This window comes from Nerophis lumbriciformis, linkage group LG09 (assembly GCF_033978685.3).
Source record: "Nerophis lumbriciformis linkage group LG09, RoL_Nlum_v2.1, whole genome shotgun sequence".
NCBI classification, from domain to species: Eukaryota; Metazoa; Chordata; class Actinopteri; order Syngnathiformes; family Syngnathidae; genus Nerophis; species Nerophis lumbriciformis.
The window spans coordinates 37,685,001-37,705,902 of NC_084556.2; the positions used below are offsets into that span (position 1 = coordinate 37,685,001).

Sequence of the window (20,902 nt, forward strand, 5' to 3'; positions counted from 1 at the left end):
GTAAATTTCTATGGTACTCAAAAGAAAAAGGGTTTTGTCAAATTAAAATGCTTCCCAAACATTTATTATAGTTAAATACAAATAAGGCAACAAGAGAGGTAACCAACATTTCTCTTTTCTAAAGTAAATCTGTAGAGCAGTAATGGGCATCTACATCAACAATATGATTTGCTTGAGTGACTGGACACGGCAGATTCAAAAATAAAAATAAAAATACATTTTGAAAAGTGTCATCCAGTTTTGACTTTTTTAGAACAATTAGAATTATATACAAATATAATTCTAGAAACAAGAAACAGTACCACCTCAGAAAACACTTGCCTCTCCAAGTACCACTATAAAGAACAACATTAAATTAAAGATCATCAGGACTCCTCTTCCTCCTATCCAGGAAATCGCAAAAAGCCGCTGCCTGACCAGGGCTCAGAAAATCTGCAAAGACTCCTCCCACCCCCACCAAGGACTGTTTTCACTGCTGGACTCTAGAAAGAGGTTCCGCAGCCTCCGAAGCAGAACCTCCAGGTTCTGTAACAGCTTCTTCCCTCAGGCCGTAAGACTCTTGAACGCATCATAATTAAATTATCCCCTCAACTCCCTCCAAAATGGATTAACTCGCTTGAATAAAAAAGACAATATAACATACATCCATAAACGTGGACGAATGTGAAAAAGTGCAATATATTTATCTGTACAGTAATCTATTTATTTATTTATATATATTTATATATATTTATTTATTTTATATATATATTTATATATTATTTATATATATTTATTTTTTTATATATGCACCTTATTGCTTTTTTATCCTGCACTACCATGAGTTTATGTAACGAAATTTCGTTTTTATCTGTACTGTAAAGTTCAAATTTGAATGACAATAAAAAGGAAGTCTAAGTCTAAGTCTAGTCTAAATTACAGTAGCGTAGTAGGCATAAATATTCATTAACAACAAGGCAGAGGTTTTAATTAACAAGTATATTAAATTTTTTTGGCCACTGTAATTTTGCATTCAGTTTGAACAGTAATACTTTGTCTGAATATAGAAAAATAAAACACAGTACATACATAACACATCATATAAAATGAATTGCACATCAAAGTTAAATAAACATTGCTGAATGAATCTGCAACATCTGAAGTCTCGTCAAGCCGTTTAGCAAAATATTGACTGTTCTTAATGCTCTCAATCAGTGTCTTTTTATCATCGTCAGCAATGTCGTAGTGTCATTTGAAAGCGGCATTTATTTTTTATTTTTTTATTTTGTATTTTTTATTTTTAATAAACCTTTATTTATAAACTGCAACATGTACAAACAGCTGAGAAACAATAATTAAAATAAGAATGGTGCCAGTATGCTGTTTCTTTCCCCAATAAAATACTGGAAAGGATAGACATGTAGTTTGTCTCTTTTATCCGATTATTAATCGATTAATCGAAGTAATAATCGACAGATTAATCGATTATCAAATTAATCGTTAGTTGCAGCCCTACACTTAATACATTAAATCATTTCTTTGGCTCAAGGTAAACACAGCTTACCGGCTCTGGAGGCTGGCACAATACCCTAGGACTGAATGTGGACTTGGACTGCTTCAGTCCATTACGTTTTTGTAAAAAAAAAAAAAAAAATCCACTGTTTTGTTCTAAAGTGTCGTGTGTTTATTTGTAGGATGCCGTTTGAGATGGGATGGTTTCATGAATTCACTGCTCAAAATGCCGCCATATACAGTACAACAAACCGCAGCCTCTGCCTCTGTCCCGCTCCAAATAAATCCTGGTTTAATGTAGTTTTTGTCATATTTCCTGAGTTTTCTGCCATTTGCTGTTGCTAGCAGATGTTCTGCGGCTTGTTTTGACATTGTTAGCACCTCGACTCACACATGTCCTCCTCAGTACTCACTCCCTTTTGATCCACACTTCCAATCGGGGATATAAGCCACGACAGTAGTTTTGTCATACTCGTCATTAATTATTGAGCAAACAACCTCCACCTTTTCCTGTCCCAGCCTGTATCTACAAGCGGTGGATAATCAACCGTCTGTTAGTGAGAACCAAAAGGAATGTGTTCATATGCCACTTATGGCTACTCAAAAGCACTTGGAAAGTTTTTTAAATTCTGAACTTAATTTGTATCTCCTTTCACTTTCATGTCTTAGGTCGATAAGATATTTTGGATAGTATTTCATGTTTCTAATATTTTTTCATTGAAATTTTATTGTAACGCACTGGGTCCTATGTTATGTTATTTTCCACATGTAGTTTGTTCAATGTTTAACAGATGTTTGGTTTCCCGTGGCCTTGAAGGCATCATTGTAACGTGCAGATTTCCCTCCTAATGTTCGTCTTTGTTTACATGTGTTCTTCGTTTTGATTGTTGGGTGGCTCGGAAAGGACGAACGTATATTCGAGAATATTCAGTTCCAATGCATGTTGAGTGATAGAAATGACCGATTAAGACGGTTCTGCTTATTTTGCCGTTTACTACGGCCTACAGTAGTCGGATTGTAAGGACTTCCATTGAACGTTGATAAACCTTCGATAATGGCTCGAGTCACATCAGTACAATGTTTAATTTGTCGCGATTTGTTGGTGACGAACCCCAAGATGCAGAGATGGCAGGCGTGATGCAGGAAAACATGACTTTAATGTCCAAAGGAAATGCAGGAAAACAGGAATCAGGAACCAGGCAACAGGCAACAGAATACAAGGAGAACTGGAGACAGCAAACAACCCTCAAACACTGACTGGAGCGCGAGGCAGGTATAAATAGTAGCCTGATTGGCAATTGCCACCAGGTGTGCCAGGCTGCCAATCAAGGACAGGTGAAGGAAACGAGCACTCAGGGAGATGTGCAGGAAAAGGAACCAAAATAAGAGCGCTGACAGGAAATAAACAGAAAGACAGATGAAAAGCCAAACACAACTAAATTGTCAGTGACAAGCCTGACATAATTAAGTGATTCTTTGGCGTACCACTAGTGGTACGTATACCACAGTTTGAGAGTCACCAGCTGTTTGACTGTAACGTGCATCTTAGTTGTGGTTTTACATTAACAAATTAGGAGGTGTTGAAATCGCCATGTAAAATCGATATTGCTAACCCGTAGCATGTCAAAAGCAATGCTAGCACATTTTTGGAAAAGTGGAACCTTACTTAAATTACGTTGGAGAGTTTTTTTGAGTCCATTTCTTTGGTCGCATTTGAAATTGCAACATTACCCAGAGGTAGTTTGGCTCTCAGTGCTGCTGGACTGATCACCAAGTGCCGAAGTGCAGAGCCAGCAGCCTGACGTCACGCGCAACCCAGGTATCGAAACATGGCAATGTTGGATTTTACATGAATCTGTGCACGATAGGACCAGCAGGATTTGGTCGGTGCCAAAAAAGTACCCATATCTAATTATCACGATATAACGATAGTATTAAAAGCGTTATTGTCTGCAATATTTATATAATTTATATCGTGTATCGTCTATATCGCGCAACCATTACGACCCCTAGGTTAGATAGTTGACGCTTCCGTTTGAGCACTACTCAGGGATGAATTGAATGTCAGAATGTGCAAAGAATTTGTGGGGATTGGACTACCGGTACGGGATTGTAACATACAGCATCATGGAGGGTCTCTTTATATTCCATGCTTGACTCCCGTCTACATTCTGCCAGCAAGATGAAAGAATGATAAAGATGACAAGATTCCATCTTGATAAATGGCATTCAAGTGCTGCTAATCCTTTTCACCCCTTGTCTTCAGCCTGCCTTCTAGCTGGATTTATCGCACTGCTCTTTTCTTTGCCACCCTGGCTTAACTCAACGCTTTGCATACGTTTTTGCTATCAGGCCAAAACATTCCCTCACACACAGTACAACTCCCCATAGACACTTTTCCTAAATTTCGGACTATATTCTGATCTCTTTTGTGGACGCTGACTTCTTTGACAAAACAAATGAGGATATTTGTATTTTTTTTATTTAAGTCAACACCTGCCTTGTCAAAATGGGGACAAATCATCGACCGCAATCATTGACTTTTAATATATATATTTTTTCTGACAATTATATTTGGGGGGCTGCTTCACGCCACTAACGGCACCCCACCTGCCCCCAAATTGATTACACTTTAATTGTATTTTTTTATACAACTCCAGATCACAACAGAGGTAATTTAAAGCTTGGGTACCGTATTTTTCGGAGTATAAGGCGCTCCGGAGTATAAGTCGCACCGGCCGAAAATGCATAATAAAGAAGGAAAAAAACATATATAAGTGGCACTGGAGTAAAAGTCGCATTTCTTGGGTAAATGTATTTGATAAAACCCAACACCAAGAATAGACATTTGAAAGGCAATTTAAAATAAATAAAGAATAGTGAACAACAGGCTGAATAAGTGTATGTTATATGACGCATAAATAACCGACTGAGAACGTGCCTGGTATGTTAACGTAACATATTATGGTAAGAGTCATTCAAATAACTATAACATATAGAACATGCTATACGTTTACCAAACAATCTGTCACTCCTAATCGCTAAATCCCATGAAATCTTATATGTCTAGTCTCTTACGTGAATGAGCAAGATAATATTATTTGATATTTTACGGTAATGTGTTAATAATTTCACACATAAGTCGCTCCTGAGTTTAAGTCGCACCCCCGGCCAAACTAAGAAAAAAACTGCGACTTATAGTCCGAAAAATACGGTACATATTTTTAGTAATTCACTAATCTTAATTTTAGCATGGATAAATTTTTTTTTGTATTTTAGTTAAAAAAAATTCAACATTGAGAAAATAAGTATTCAAATAAGATATTTAGTTTTTTCCCTTATTTCAATCTTAAAAGTCTTGCTAATTTCGAGATATATATATATTTTAATTTAGGAAGTTTTATCAAGTAAAATTATTTGCACATGCAGTTAGTTAATTTCACCAGGTTTGAGTACATTTTTCCTAAAATCTAGTATTTTTATCTTAGCTCTTTTTTTCAGTGACAGTAATATATATATATATATATATATATATATATATATATATATATATATATATAAACAATATAATTCAAGCTATCCATTTCCATCTATTGCAGTTGTACAGGAAAAAGGGATCAGATTTCTTGACATTTAAAACATTTTTTTTTTTAAATTAAGACATTAAAAATCGATATTATATAATTAAAAAAATTATAGTTGTATATTCCTGTATCAATATATTTCCCACCTTTACTAAATATTCTTATTTTATTTACATGATAGCAAGTCATTTCGGCCTCCACAGTGTCACGTTTGCAATTCATCATCTGCATGCGGAGGAGGGATTGCGTTCATTAATAAGTCTTCACTTTGACTTAGTGGATTCATTTAAAGTCGTTCTATTGCTTTCTATTAGGCTTAAATGTAATTGTGAAGAAGCGATTGCAATGCAGCCTGCTGCGCTCTGCATGGCTGTGTTCGTATCGGTGTATCGATTATCGGTCCATTTGCAAATGTAGCTGTAGTGGAGCGACCAAGCTGCGTCTGATTCTTTTTTGTATGCAAGTAGAACAATTGTTATCCTTGCTGTTTCTCCAGGTGCCCACGGAGTGCGAGAGGAACCCAAGTTTGTGACGGCGCGTGCTGGAGAGAACGTCATCCTGGGATGCGATGTGTCCCATCCCTTGAACGGCCAGCCCTACGTGGTGGAGTGGTTCAAGTATGGAATGCCAATCCCCTTCTTCATCAACTTTCGGTTTTACCCTCCTCATGTGGATCCGGAGTATGCTGGTAAGATATTTGTTTTAATGTATAATCTAATTTAGTCCTTTTTCATTTAAACCTATTATCCCTGATACTAGGGGTGTAACATTGGGTCATTGTGACGGTGCGGTTAATTTTGGGTACAGCAAAGAGACAATATGAGAAACATTGAACTGCTTATTGTGTAAACAGCTTTAATGTTTATTTTCCAATAAATAAAAATATCAAGCAAAATAACAGACTTTTGTAAAATTCTGAATTGAAATGAGAATGTTTTTCAAATTCCAATTTATTCCATGAATTGGAATTAATAGACAGACAGTAGAATTGGAGTTTCAATTTGAATTTAAATAAAATGGGGTATAACGATTGATCGATATATCGATAGATCGATTTATATTCCTACATTTCAAGTATATTGATCTGTTCTCTGCAATTTTGCCCTCTGGAAGATAGGTATCGATCCAAGATCATTTTAAAAGGGAATCGCTTGTTGTGTTGTTGGCCGCTGCTATTTTGTTCCTTCTGTTGCTTGCCAGTCACCAGTCATGCTGACTCGTGCGTGTTCGTTTTCGTCCAGAAAAACCAGAGCAATGACGTCACCGTTTATTATCGATACAATAATTAGATCGTCAAGGATTCATTTTATTATCCATTTTTGTTGATGTCAAATTATTGTTACACCTCGAGTTTTTACAATACATTTTTTGGTAAGCACTGAAAATGATCGAAAGTCAAGTCTACAGTGCCATTGTGGAAAGTTCAAAATACATGTAGTTCTTTTTAACAGTTAATCAGACATGATAAAACACAACAAACACAAATGGTTGGCACTGTCCTCACTATATTGAGTAGTTTTTCTCAGTAGTTGCAACTGTCAGTAATGATTCCAACTTTGACCAGAGCAAAGTACCGTATTTTCCGGACTATATGGGGCACTTAAAATGATTTTTTCTCAAAACTCAACAGTGCACCTAATGTACGGAATATTTCTGTTTTTGCTTACCAACCTCGAAGCAATTTTACATGGTGTACATGATAAGTGTGACCAGTAGATGGTAGTCAAACATAAGAGATACGTGGAGACTGCACTATAATGGCAATAAGACTTAAGTAAACACACCAACAACCAACCACGGCGCTCAAAAATCTATCAAAATGTTGTAGTACGACTTTGGTAAGCTATGAAGCCGCACCGCTTGATGGATTGTCAGCGCATTAAACATAGGAGTATTATAATGGTGTGTGTATAAGGAAAGGCATATTTGGCGTTTTGTTTTGCAATATTATGCAAAAGCAACTTTTCTTACCTTCTGGTACCTGCAGATCTGTATTTGGGATCGGCATAAATCCTGAAAAATTGTGCGCGTCCGCCTTTGTAGTCGATAAGCTTCTTCTTTCTTTCTATCTTTTTGTCATGAGACATTCATCCTTCGCTGTTGCCATTTCTAATATAAATTAATGTAAAGTTCTTACTTATATCTGTCAGTAAACCCGCCATGAAAGCGCTAAAACATACTTGTGTAGTGAGTTTACATTATTCACCCAAGGAACTTAAGTTATTAGAGAGTTTCACGGGACACATTTCCGGCCTTGTTGTTGTTTCCGGATGAGGAGATGCTGCTACGTTATTGATTTAAGTATAGTCTGATTGTCATTAAAACGGTGAGCTTCATCTTTTGACACTTCTTCCACCCCCGTCCTTGCACGCTACACTGCTACAACAAAGATGACGGAGAAAAGACGCTGCCGAAGGTGAGCCATGTAAATAAGACCGCCCACAAAATGGCGCATCCGGAAGCGACTGTCAGAAAGCGGCTTGAAGATGATCGTAAAACGTAATCTATGCAACATTTTGACCAAACAACCACCATTAAATGTTATGTAGACCACAAGGAAGTGTTTTCAATTTAGAAAAAAAATTATTAAAATATGACTCCTTTAATGCGCCCTATAATCCGGTGCGCCTTATATATGAAACAAGATCGAGCATAGACCATTCTTCGGCAGTGCGCCTTATATTCCGGTGAGCCCTATGGTCGGGAAAGTAAGGTACATTTTGTATGTGTATAATATATTTTAAATTAAAAAAAAAAGCAAAAAAAAAAAAGCAAATTTTTCTAAAACAAATATACCGTACATTAAATTAAAGGCAGTTCAAATTCAATGCTGTGACCCAGTGGTTGGAGACTCCTGTCTATACTGAGCCAGCATTCCTTTTACTTAATCTTCATTGTGTTGCATTTTGTTATGTTACTGCCCAATTACTGTACAACATGTAATACATGCACACTATCACTGTGTAGCCTTTGTCGCAAAAATTGTATTTCATAAGCTATACTGCAGTTGTAACTTGTCAAACCATTATAGCACAAGAAACCTCCAGGCCAAGTTGACAAATGGACCCAGGTGACTCCTTTTGTGAGATTGCAGTTAGCGTCAATCATGAGGAGTAATGCTTTTTGACAGTCACATGCTCACTACTGGAAACAGTGCTAGCCTGTATAAAATATGACTGGTTGATTTTAAGGATGGGCGATATGGCCTAAAATCTATATTGCGATATATATTGCAGCCTTCTTGGATTAAGATATATATCACGATACATTTTATGTTATATAAAGGATAATAGAACCATTTCAAAACAGGTTACAAAGGCTAGTAATGATCAATATTATTCTTTCTGATCCGATACCGAGTAAAATTCAGGCTATTATCAGCGATACCAATCCGATACAGATACTTTATGAAAATACTGTATACCGTATTTTTCGGAGTATAAGTCGCTCCGGAGTATAAGTCGCACTGGCCGAAAATGCATAATAAAGAAGGAAAAAAACATATATAAGTCGCATTGGAGTATAAGTCGCATTTTTTGGGGAAATGTATTTGATAAAACCCAACACCAAGAATAGACATTTGAAGGGCAATTTAAAATAAATAAAGAATGGTTAACAACAGGCTGAATAAGTATACATTATATGAGGCATAAATAACTAACTGAGAACATGCCTGGTACTTTAACGTAACATATTATGGTAAGAGTCATTCAAATAACTATAACATATAGCAGTGGTTCTCAACCTTTTTTCAGTGATGTACCCCCTGTGAACATTTTTTTAATTCAAGTACCCCCTAATCAGAGCAAAGCATTTTTGGTTGAAAAAAAAGAGATAAAGAAGTTAAATACAGCACTATGTCATCAGTTTCTGATTTATTAAATTGTATAAAATATTGCTAATTTGTTGTGGTCTTTCTTGAACTATTTGGAAAAAAAGAAAAAAAAAAAACTAAAAACTTGTTGAAAAATAAACAAGTGATTCAATTATAAATAAAGATTTCTACACATATAAGTAATCATCAACTTAAAGTGCCCTCTTTGGGGATTGTAATAGAGATCCATCTGTATTCATGAACTTAATTCTAAACATTTCTTCACAAAAAAAGAAATCTTTAACATCAATATTTATGGAACATGTCCTCAAAAAATCTAGCTGTCAACACTGAATATTGCATTGTTGCATTTCTTTTCACAGTTCTTTTTGACAGACATTTAAAAAAAATCTCACGTACCCCTTGGCATACCTTCAAGTACCCCCGGGGGTACGCGTACCCTCATTTGAGAACCACTGACATATAGAACATTCTATACGTTTACCAAACAATCTGTCACTCCTAATCGCTAAATCCCATGAAATCTTATACGTCTAGTCTCTTATGTGAATGAGCTAAATAATATTATTTGATATTTTACGGTGATGTGTTAATAATTTCACACATAAGTCGCTCCTGAGTATAAGTCACACCCCCGGCCAAACTATGAAAAAAACTGCGACTTATAGTCCGAAAAATACGGTACCTAATGTGCCTGAAATTTAAAAAGTAGTGTATTTCAAGTGTTGCTGCTCTTGGGGAATCATCTTCAAACACTATAAAATCACAGGTTGAAACAAATGATGTACTATTCTGCACTAAATGATTTATCTTATTTATACTCAACTCGGAATGTAGTGTCTCCAAATAGTCTACAATAAAAGGATATATACACCTAATGCCTGAATTACTAACATCAAAATACTTGGCGCTAAACAGCGTGTGCAATCTCTAAAATAGCATCTGCTATCAATGGGCGGGTTGCGTGCAGTTTACTAAGACTGCGTCTGCAATTGAAAAGTGGTGCAGGCCACCTTATTTAAATGTAGATTTTGCGTGTACTATACAGGGCATCACCACAGAGACACTCTCATGTATTGCACATTCATGTTATCCTGCTCCTACCTGTGGCGTTTTGTTTTGTTTTTAAACATGCAGGAGACATCCTCACTTTTTATGGGTAGTCCTAAGTGCATATACAACAGAACCTACTTTTTTCCCCGTGTTTTCAGTGCACAATGTGCGCTCATTGAAGAAAGTGCTCAAGACGCAAAAAAAATACATACAGTAAAATTTTCTTTCATGTAAGAAATATTTTGATAATATATATTCTCTGTGTAAAAAAACGACCGTCATTAAAAAAATACTAAAGGACACAAAAACACATCTGTTGAATTCGTTTTAATCAGTACTTCAAGTCTTCTAGCAGCTACACAATTATAAAATGATGTGGCTGAATAGATGATATGTCTAATATGTCTTATTTCTGAACGTCCAAAATGTTGAGACACTCACGTAGTACGGAGGATTCTTGTCTATCGTGTGCAGCGCGAGCACTGATCCTACAGCCAAGTGCGGAACTGTCAGTTTGCATGTCCTTCCGACAGGTGCTAAATAAAACGCTAAATAGTGCTCGCAAAACGGTGATTAATCACATTGCGCATGCTTAAAAGTCATATTTGCATTTTCTCCTCCCAGTATTGTGGCCGTTTTGATGATCAGCATATATTGTGCATATTAATGTGGACAAAGTGGATTGCTTTTTCTGCTCACTTAACAGACGTTTAGTAGATCAGCTTTGCGTGTGCTATCAGGTTTGCACATGTTTTAGTACACGCAAACCTTTAATAAATCAGGCCCTTGCTGTTTTATAATATTAAGTGACTGATTGTAATTGCCTGTCATTTTCTTGCTTGCGCATTATTTACTTACCTGGGCGGAAGACAAGGTTGTTCCCACCAATCGTGTTTCATTTAGACAAGAGCTTAATGATTGTGTTACTTTGCACTGTGTTTCTGATAATGATTTACATTATCTCAAATAACTATGAAGGATCCGAAGTATTGATATTTTTATTTGAGAATTGACATTGGAGCATAAAGATCTGGTATCGGTGGTATCAATATTTCAGTATTGATCCGCACATTACTAACAAAGGCTTCTAATTTTGCTACTGCTGATGTATGTGGTAACATATGGCGTCATTTTCGTTTTTTTTTTTTTAATCGGAACTATTGTTATTCTACTAATTAAAGACTGTTGATAGTTATTTTCTGTTGGAACATGTTTTAATCTACATGTGTGGCAAAATGTAATAAGCAGTCATATTCTTCTGTTTGGATACTTTACATTAGTTTTGAGCGATACTACACATGTGGGTATCGTGGGTATCGATCCAATACCAAGTAGGTAAAGGGTCAGTATTGGTCATACCAATGTTGATTCTGATAATTGAAATGAATATCAATAGATCAATGAGTGATTACATTTTTGACCACAATTATAATCAGACAAAAACGAAACATCTCATTGTGGGAGTAAAACAAAGTATATGCTATAACAATATCAATTAAATATGAAAATTATTATGTAGTAATCTGGCCAGAAATGGTACTGCAACCACAGTCACAATTCTGTAGTCCTCTCCCACTCTCCATGACTGAGGTTGCCAGAATCGTAGCCGAATCCGATTCCTACTCCAAGGACCTTCAAACGGCAATCGACGAGTCCTACGCTGTATGTTTCTCTTGTTTATGCTTCTTGCAAGATGGTTTAGTAAATAAATATGCCACATTTTACTGATGTCGATTAGCCAAATGTATTTGTAAAGTTATACGCAGCAATATTTTAGTTGGGAGTCGGGACAGATTGTTGGCATTACCCTGCTAAAATGTCTAGTTTGACCGCACGGACCACCATCGCAATATATTATGTATAATAATATATAATATAATATATATAACATAGACCTACTTTGATGGCAAGCCAATGCCAACAGTAAAATTACTGCCACATTTCGTTCAGCATAACTCCATGATGCATCCAACCTGACACACTGCATTCTCTTCCATGTACGCACATCACCATCTTTCAGTGCAGAGTGCAATTCTATGAGCCAACCCACGTTACGCAAAAAACATGTTATGTATAAATCATATAGCCTACTACCATGTATGTCAATACAAAAAGTAGAAAATCATTACGTGTAATGTATTATAATGTGCCAAGCAAATACCACCCCGTATGTGTTTGATGCACATACAGTAGCAGAAACCGCAATTAGCCGTGCTAATGTTGGAACCCATTTCCTCAGCGTATCTGCATATTGAGAACGAAATAGGCACTGACACTGTTGTTACTTACCTATCAAGGAGGAAATTAGCAAGTTCGGCGTCTTCTCCGCCTTCAATCGTCTCCATCTTTCAAAGGCATCCCCGATACAAATCCTAGTTTTGTTCCTGGCTTTGTCATGAATAAGTTGAGAATCGTAACGAGGCCTTTTAGATTTACTAAGGCCTGACATGTTTAGTAACTTTACCAGTGGCAATAGCTAGACGAAGATGACGGTGCGTAACTGGCAACCTGGATGTGACACACTCACAGACTTTCTAATTGGTCAAACGGGGGAGGGCGAGGCATTGAAATGAAAACAATAAAAAGATTTCGGGGCTGTAAATCTAATTTTCGAAGTAGCATATCCCGGCTGAAATACTGTTATCAGTTATAGAGGTATTCGAAAAGACCATGATTTATTAATGCCTTTTGACATATCAGGGCCATTTAATGATGACTTGACATGACATGACATTTCTACATATGGCACCTTTAAATTCTACTCTAATTGATAGTGAAATTTGAAAGCCATCATTCTTTCATGGTCAAAGTACTTCTCTATCTTTATACAAAATTGCTCTAATAATAGTATCATGCACTGCAGAGGATTTTTCCTTCTGTTGTCATTCGGAGCGGATATAGAAAGTCATACAAATTTAGTCAGGACCAGTCACAAGCGGATTGAGGGGAGTAAGGGGATTAATAGGGCCCAGCTTGTATTTGATAATGCTGAGGTTTGGAGATGCCATACACTCCCTGAAATCCTTTGTTTAACCCTTATTGCCAAACACCATCTGCTATGATCCAGTTGCCAGCTTGCCCGGAGCAAAAAGCATGTTCCATCGACCCCAGCACTCATCCAGTCAAAAGTTAATATCTGTGTTGAATCACCACGGGCTGTCAGTTGTCACACATTGGCCCCTTCCTACTTCTCACGGGAAGTAATGAACTGTCATTGCCTCTCAGTGTGTTACAAAAATGGAGTGATACACTTATGGAGAGATGAACCTCTCAGCCACACTGAGGCTGACAGGTTTCACTGTATATTAAAATTTTTTGTTAAGTTTTTAGATATCGCACCTAGCAGTAGTTTATCTAATACTGCGCCGAATAAAGTTGCACAGAAAATTATTTGTACACCTACAGTGCATCTGGTATCAGTGTTTCACGCTCACATTTTGTTGTGTTATAGCTGGGGTGTTCCGATCAAGGTTTTAAATAAAAAAAGTTGAAATTATCCTCTGCATTTGACCCATCCCCATGTTCCAACCCCTGGAAGGTGAGGGGAGTAGTGAGCAGCAGCGGTGGCCGCGCCCGGGAATCATTTGGTGATTTAACTCCCAATTCCAACCCTTGATGCTGAGTGCCAAGCAGGGAGGTAATGGGTCCCATTTTTATAGTCTTTGGTATGACTCGGCCGGGGTTTGAACTCACGACCTACCGATCTCAGGGCGGACACTCTATGCTGCCGATTCATATACAGTACGATCATCCACATGGGAGCTCGGCTGATACTGATACCGATCACATGTATTCTAACCACTAGGCCTACTCAGTGGCCTAGTGGTTAGAGTGTCCACCCTGAGATCGGTAGGTTGTGAGTAGGGCTGCAACAACTAATCGATTAAATCGATTAAAATCTATTATAAAAATAGTTGGCGATTAATTTAGTCATCGATTCGTTGGATCTATGCTATGCGCATGCGCAAAGGCTACTTTTTTTTAATTTATTCTTTTTATAAACTGCAACATTTACAAACAGCTGAGAAACAATAATCAAAATAAGTATGGTGCCAGTATGCTGTTTTTTTCAATAAAATACTGGAAAGGATAGACATGTTTGTCTCTTTTATCCGATTATTAACCGATTAATCAAAGTAATAATCGACAGACTAATCGATTATCAAATTAGTTGTTAGTTGCAGCCCTAGTTGTGAGTTCAAACCCCGGCCGAGTCATACCAAAGACTATAAAAATAGGACCCATTACCTCCCTGCTTGGCACTCAGCGTCAAGGGTTGGAATTGGGGGTAAAATCACCAAACATTATTCCCGGGCGTGGCCACCGCTGTTGCCCACTGCTCCCCTCACCTCCCAGGGGGTGAACAAGGGGATGAGTCAAATGCAGAGGACAAATTTCACCACACCTAGTGTGTGTGTGTGACAATCATTGGTACTTTAACTTTAACTTATTTATTTATGGTCAGTTTTATTGACTATATGATTTGAAAAAAGGAACTATATATTCCCCTAAATTTAGACTTAAGCTTCCACTAACAATTATTTTTGGACATTTTTCTGAATAGTCGACTGTTTCAAACGACTATTATTTATAACATAACATAATAATAATAACATAATAACAATATAACAATTATTTTATTGGCTCTGTCTAACAATGAATTTGGCTAAAAGCAGACTGGCATGCAGTTTGCTGCTTGTGTAACTTTTACACTTACACATATTTTTGCATATAAATGAATTATGATGTGAACGTGAATGTGACCTCATCACATAATTTGTATTGAAATAGAAAAAGATTTGGTTATTATTAGTATGTATGATAGCTGTGAGTAGTCAGCTAATACCGGTCAAATGTTGGTCGGTGCTGGCTTTCTAGTCATCGTGCAGGTACTGCAATCTTTTCAAAGACTATTCAGAGTCACCAGGGACGATCAGCTGATGATGGAGCAAAAACGTACAACAGGTAAGCACACAGAGTTTGCTTGTGAATCAGAATTAAGTCAAGGAAATTTAAACGACAGACAGGCTCAGAAAGTATATACAATCGAAACTAAGAGCAGAATTAGCTTGGTTGCGAAAGACACATTTTAAAGGAAAACTGCCCTTTTTTGGGGAATTTTGCCCATCACCCACAATCTTTATGTGAGACAAGAACGTCTTTCTATTTTCTGTAAATTCTAAATACTGAAAACTGTTCGTGAGAGGCGGCTAATAATGCAGGTAGCAGAGATATGATCTAAAAACTGTCCAAAAACCTCCAACACCATTTTATGCATTCCCGGAACTTATTTCCTCAACGCATTTTTTATTCCGTCTCCATAGCAACGCACTTCGACTTCGGGATTGGGACTGGTTTGGGAACATTTTGAGAAGGTAACTGTCATAGTTAGACTAAAAATTAGATGACATCACTAGTCATAAAATGTATTTTAGAATAATTTAAAAACCGTAACGGCACAAACGCAAATTTTTGAAGCAAACGTTTGAGACACGTTTGGGTAGATTTGGACAAGGAGTGTGTGTGTGTGTGTGTGTGTGTGTGTGTGTGTGTGTGTGTGTGTGTGTGTGTGTGTGTGTGTGTGTGTGTGTGTGTGTGTGTGTGTGTGTGTGTGTGTGTGTGGTCAGTTCAGTCTTTACTAAATCTAATCTTTTATGCGCCCTAAAGAGTGTTACTGCCGTAATTATTGTACTTATTATGCATTGTGTGTATGTATTGTATTGTACATCTTAGTTGTAGTTTACATTAACAAATTTGGGGATATTTTTAATTTTTTTATGTGAAGCTTACCTAACTTACAATGGAGCATTTTTGGAGTCAGTTACTTTGTTGGCACTGGAGATAGCAACATTACCTGGAGTTAGGGCTGGGCGATATATCGATATACTCGATATATCGCGGGTTTGTCTCTGTGCGATATAGAAAATGACTATATCGTGATATTCGAGTATACGTTCTCACGCAGTTGCTTTTAGTTGCAGGCATTACACTACAGGCTCTTCCCTCTCCTTCGTGTGTCTCCTTCTCACAGAGAAGCAAGCACACCTTCTACACACGTCACATACTGTCACGTCATACGTCACATACGTATACGCCCTCGTGCAGCAGAGAGGTAGCAGCATGGGTAACGTTAGCTGTGATGCAAGTGGTAATACGAGAGAAAGAAGGTGCGAATCTGGTAACAAATGAAGGAAGAATTAATTCCCAAGAAAAACAGCACAGGGTCCATCGTCTGGCGGTGGTTTGGCTTCAAGTGGGAATATGTCGAACAGACAACCGTAATTTGTCAAGTGTGGGGCAAAAGTGTTGCTACAAAAAGTAGCATTACTGCTAATATGTAGCATCATTTGAAAAGTCACCTGCTAGAGAATGAGGAGTGCTTACTCCGCATGTCAACATCTCCATTCGGTGCCACACGCCCACACCATCAAAATGCCGAGGCAAACATTTCCAGATCAACACCGTATGTTTGTTTTAAACTATTGTAGTGGCGTTCTGTACAGAAAGTGCACTTTAATTTAGTGTTGTTTTGATATGTCATCTTAGTAACACGCACAAAAGTGCACTAATAGCTTGTTTTAAAATGTCTCTGACAATCTTGCACTTTCTGTTTTGGAAATGACATGAATGTTTGTGCCACTACTTAATAACTGTTTAATAAATACACTTTTGGTCAATTCACTTAGTTGTGATTTCCCTCTCTGCATGAAAGTTTAAAATGAGCATATATTAATGCAGTATGAAGAAGAATGTTTTAATGTAGACACATAGAATCATCATACTGCTGTGATTATATGCATCAAGTGTTCATTCAAGGCTAAGGCAAAATATAGAGATATATATCGTGTATCGCGATATGGCCTAAAAATATCGAGATATTAAAAAAAGGCCATATCGCCCAGCCCTACCTGGATTCCAATCTCTGTGCTATTAGAGTGATCGCAAATTCCAAAATGTGAAGAGTTGGCAACCGGACGTGACGTCACGGGCAACCCAGGTCCGATAACATAGAACCAGTGGATTTTACGTGAATTGGACCGGCAGCATTCAGTCGCTGCCAAAAAGGTACCAGATTTGCTACCCATCCCTAACCTTGAGCTGGTAAATTAAGAATAATCCTCATTCCTCCGATAAAACATGCTTTCTAGCGATGTTGTTGGGTTTTGTGCTGCGTTCTATTTGTTAAGAGCCATATAGTATCAAGTTGGTAGCGTGTGTGTTTTTTAGGTTGAGCAAGGTTGGTGCCGCAACCTTCTACTATACAGGTGAATGTATGATTTATGATTTAGCATTAACTTTTCTTCACCTAAAGGTAATACAGCAGAAGCGGCTCAAGCTCATTCTTCTTTATTTTATGACAGGTCTCAACCAGCGTTATGAGCAAGTCAAGCTAGCTAGTAGCGTGTTTGAAGGAGCAGTGTGAGCAGGGTGATGTGTCACTTTGCCAGAAAAATAGTTTGTTGGTGCTGTTACAATAACAATGTCACTATAGCTTGGTTAATATGCAGGTCACGGCTTATAAATGAAGCATTGTTGGTGGGATATTGGGATATTCACAGTGTGCTTCAGGACAGCGCTCTAGAGCACATTTGGATCCAGAATGTCTCAGTACTTGCTTTATTCATTTACCCCTTTAAACCCCTTCCAAACATAACACCTTTCAAGCCAAATAATCTAAATCTTTGCCTCATCAGTCCAGAGAATATTGTTTCTTCAAATGCCTTTTGGCAAACTCCAGGCAGACTGCCATGTGCATTTCTACAAAGGAGTGGCTTCCGTCTGGCCACCCTACCATACAGGCCATCGATTTTGAGACCTTTCCAGTAGATCTCGAAAATATTCAAACTAATAAATGCCTTATCACATCACTGCCCTCCATTCTTGTATAGTGACCAACAGACCTGTCATACATGCACGCGTTTTAATCCTTAAACACACATTTTGGGGCAAACTTAGTCCCTGAAACCCGCACAATGTTCCCATGCCAAAGCGCCAGCGTGCGGCACAAAGACTCACCCCGCCTAATTGACTAGCTCCAGTTGTACAACATGCCCATACTCCTCTCACCCATCAAGTCAGCAAGCCAAATAGAGTTGTGATTGCTCACATAGCCCATACAACAAATGCCAAGCCCTGACATAGAGCCCCAAAAGTAGGGGTGCTCAAAGTGCGATCTATGTGTGGCTCGTTTTATGGGCCCCTGGCACACTGCAAGACAGGATTACAAACAAAATAAGTTAATAACCAATAATAACACAAGGGGATCCTGGGCTTAAAAAAGTTAGTGACCACTGTTCTAGAGAAAGGTTGTCTGTCGTACAACAGAGGAATGCTGAAACTCTTTCAGCGTGACCGTCGGGTTCTTTGGCCCTTTTCCTCCAATCTCTCAGTTTAGACGGCCATCCAGTTTATGGAAGAGTTCAGTGGATCCAAACGTCATCCAATTTCAGCTAATGGAGGCCGACCTGCTTATTGGGAACTTTAAAGTAGCAAAGTCTTTGCTATACTTATCCTCAAATGTGTGCGGGGATCTACAAACAGTTATTTCGACATCATGCTTGGTTTGTACATGCACTCAACTTTGGGACCTTTATATAGACATATCAGTGACTTCCCCATTTATGTCGGAGCAACTGGATAGGTTGACTACAATTAAGCTGTAGAAACGTGTCAAGGATGATCAGTGGAAATGGGATGAACCTAAGCTTAATTTTTATTACTTTATGGCAAAGGATTTAAATACTTAGGCACATGCATTTTTCTTCTTCTAAATTTGCAAACATTTAAAACATATTTTTCCATGTTTTCATTCTGAGGAATTTGAGGAGAAAAAATAATTTAATACATTCTGGAAAAAGGCTGTAACATAACACATTTTCCTATTTCCTAATTTATTTTGGTAGTTGGTTCGCTTCACACTCACACATTTGTAATTACATTCAATCTACCCTCATTTGCTGATATCATTTGTCTTTCCCTCCCTCTAGGCCGTGCCAGTCTATATGGCAAGTCCTCCTTGCGGATAGAAAAGGTCCGTTCAGATGACCAGGGCTGGTATGAGTGTAAGGTGCTGATGCTAGAGCAGCAATATGACACTTTCCACAATGGCAGCTGGGTGCATCTAACTGTCAATGGTAAGGACAATCCATTTTGTCATTGTTTTCAACATACCGTATTTTTCGAACCATACAGTACCTATTGAGCGGGTCTATTCAGGTCTATTTTCATAAAAAGGCGCACACGGATCATAAGGCGCATTAAAGTGGTCAGATTTTGATTTATCTTTCAACATTTAAAACACTTCCTTGTGGTCTACATATCATGTAATGGTGGTTATTTGGTCAACATTTTGCATAGATTGTGTTTTACAGACCATATTTAATACGCTGTCTGACCGTCTTTTCAGGATGCACCGTTTTGTGAGTGGTCTTATTTACGTATCCCCACTTCGACTGTGTCTTCTCCCCATCATCTTTGTTGTACAATAGTTTTTAGCACTTCCATAGCGAATCTACTGACAGATTAAGTTTGAACTGTACACTACTTTGTATTTGAAAATGCAGTAGCGGAGAATGAATACCCCACGACAAGAGGATAGAGCTTATTAACTATGGAGTCGGCGCTGACTAAAACGTGCGCAAATATTCGGCAATTATGCAGATCCCAAATACACATCAACAGGAACCAATAGGTAAGAAAAGTTGTTTTTGCATATTATTGCTAAACAAAACCCCAGATAATGTCTCCAAACAGGTTCCATTTTGGGGTTCTTATACGTACACCATAATAATACTCGTTTGTTGAACCACAGTGCGTCTGACCATGGTAGCCGAAATGCGCCGACAATCCATCAAGCAAGTAGATTCGTAGTTCAACAAAGTCGTACTAAAACATTTTGACATATTTTGGAGTGCTGTGTGTAATATTTTATATTCTCAATGGAACATCAAAGTTTTGGGCTTGCTTACTAGCGTCATTTATTGAACAGACATCAACTTGCAGTCCACACATATTTCTTATGTGTGACTGCCCTCTACCGGTCACATTTATCATTCTATCATGTACCAAATAAAATTGCTTCGTGGTTGGGAAGCACAACCAGTATGAATTTGTACATTAGGCACACCAAGATATAAGAATAAAATCATTTTAATGAAAAATACGGTAAACCTCTTTATACATCTGCGCTAAAAGTGATTTAACCTCAAATGTAAATTATATATATTTTCAAGATTCAAAAACTTTCAATAGATGACCAAAATCAGGAAATAATGACTGTAAAATTAGATATCAGCTATTTAACTCATTATTGTTCCACAGGCCCGCCTAATCTGGCTGGACAGTGTTCAACCCCATAAGGGCACAGTGAGCCTACACAGAACGTTGACCTCAATTCCATTAGGCACCTTTAAACTATAGGGTGGGCATTGTAAACTGCATTGCAAAAAATGAGCAAGATCAAAATCTGAATTCTATTTGTGACCAAAATTCAAACATTTTCTTACCAGTCACTTTTTCCACAATGTAAATGGTGATTAGTAGATACGAAATGTAACAATATTATAACATACACAGCCCTGCCAAGGTTTTTGTAAAATTGAGACCAAGATAATAAAGTTTTGAACTTTTTCCATCTTCGATGATAATCAATTGTAATCGATGATAATCACAAATAATCAACACATTAAAAAATTTTAAATAATCATCCATATCGTTCATTATTCAAATTTGAAGCTGCAGTTTTCATTTAAGTTTTGCTGCAAGTGTCATATTGGTGGTTAGTTAGATTGTCATAATGAAATAAGTTTGCATTTTTTTGCTAATAATTTGAATGCGCCATTTAAAAAAAAAAAATCAATTCCGCTATACATATACTTGGAATGCAATCTATGACTTGTGTTTTTTTTAAGATTCTTCTTAAAAATAGCATGTTCCTGGC

The 20,902-nt window shown here is 37.5% G+C and overlaps 1 protein-coding gene across 6 annotated transcripts in view; it reads left to right on the forward strand.

Annotated features, from left to right (window-relative positions):
* The window catches only part of LOC133607332 (protein turtle homolog B-like), a 250,778-nt gene that overhangs the window by 43,760 nt on the left and 186,116 nt on the right, over positions 1-20,902 (forward strand). For 5 of the 6 annotated variants that reach the window (XM_061961847.2, XM_072913838.1, XM_072913840.1 and 2 more), the window contains exons 2-3: positions 5,572-5,763; positions 18,951-19,097. In XM_061961847.2, the coding sequence (XP_061817831.2) occupies positions 5,572-5,763; positions 18,951-19,097 (339 nt within the window). The remainder of the gene's footprint in view (positions 1-5,571; positions 5,764-18,950; positions 19,098-20,902) is intronic. The other variant, XM_072913839.1, reaches the window with a different exon arrangement.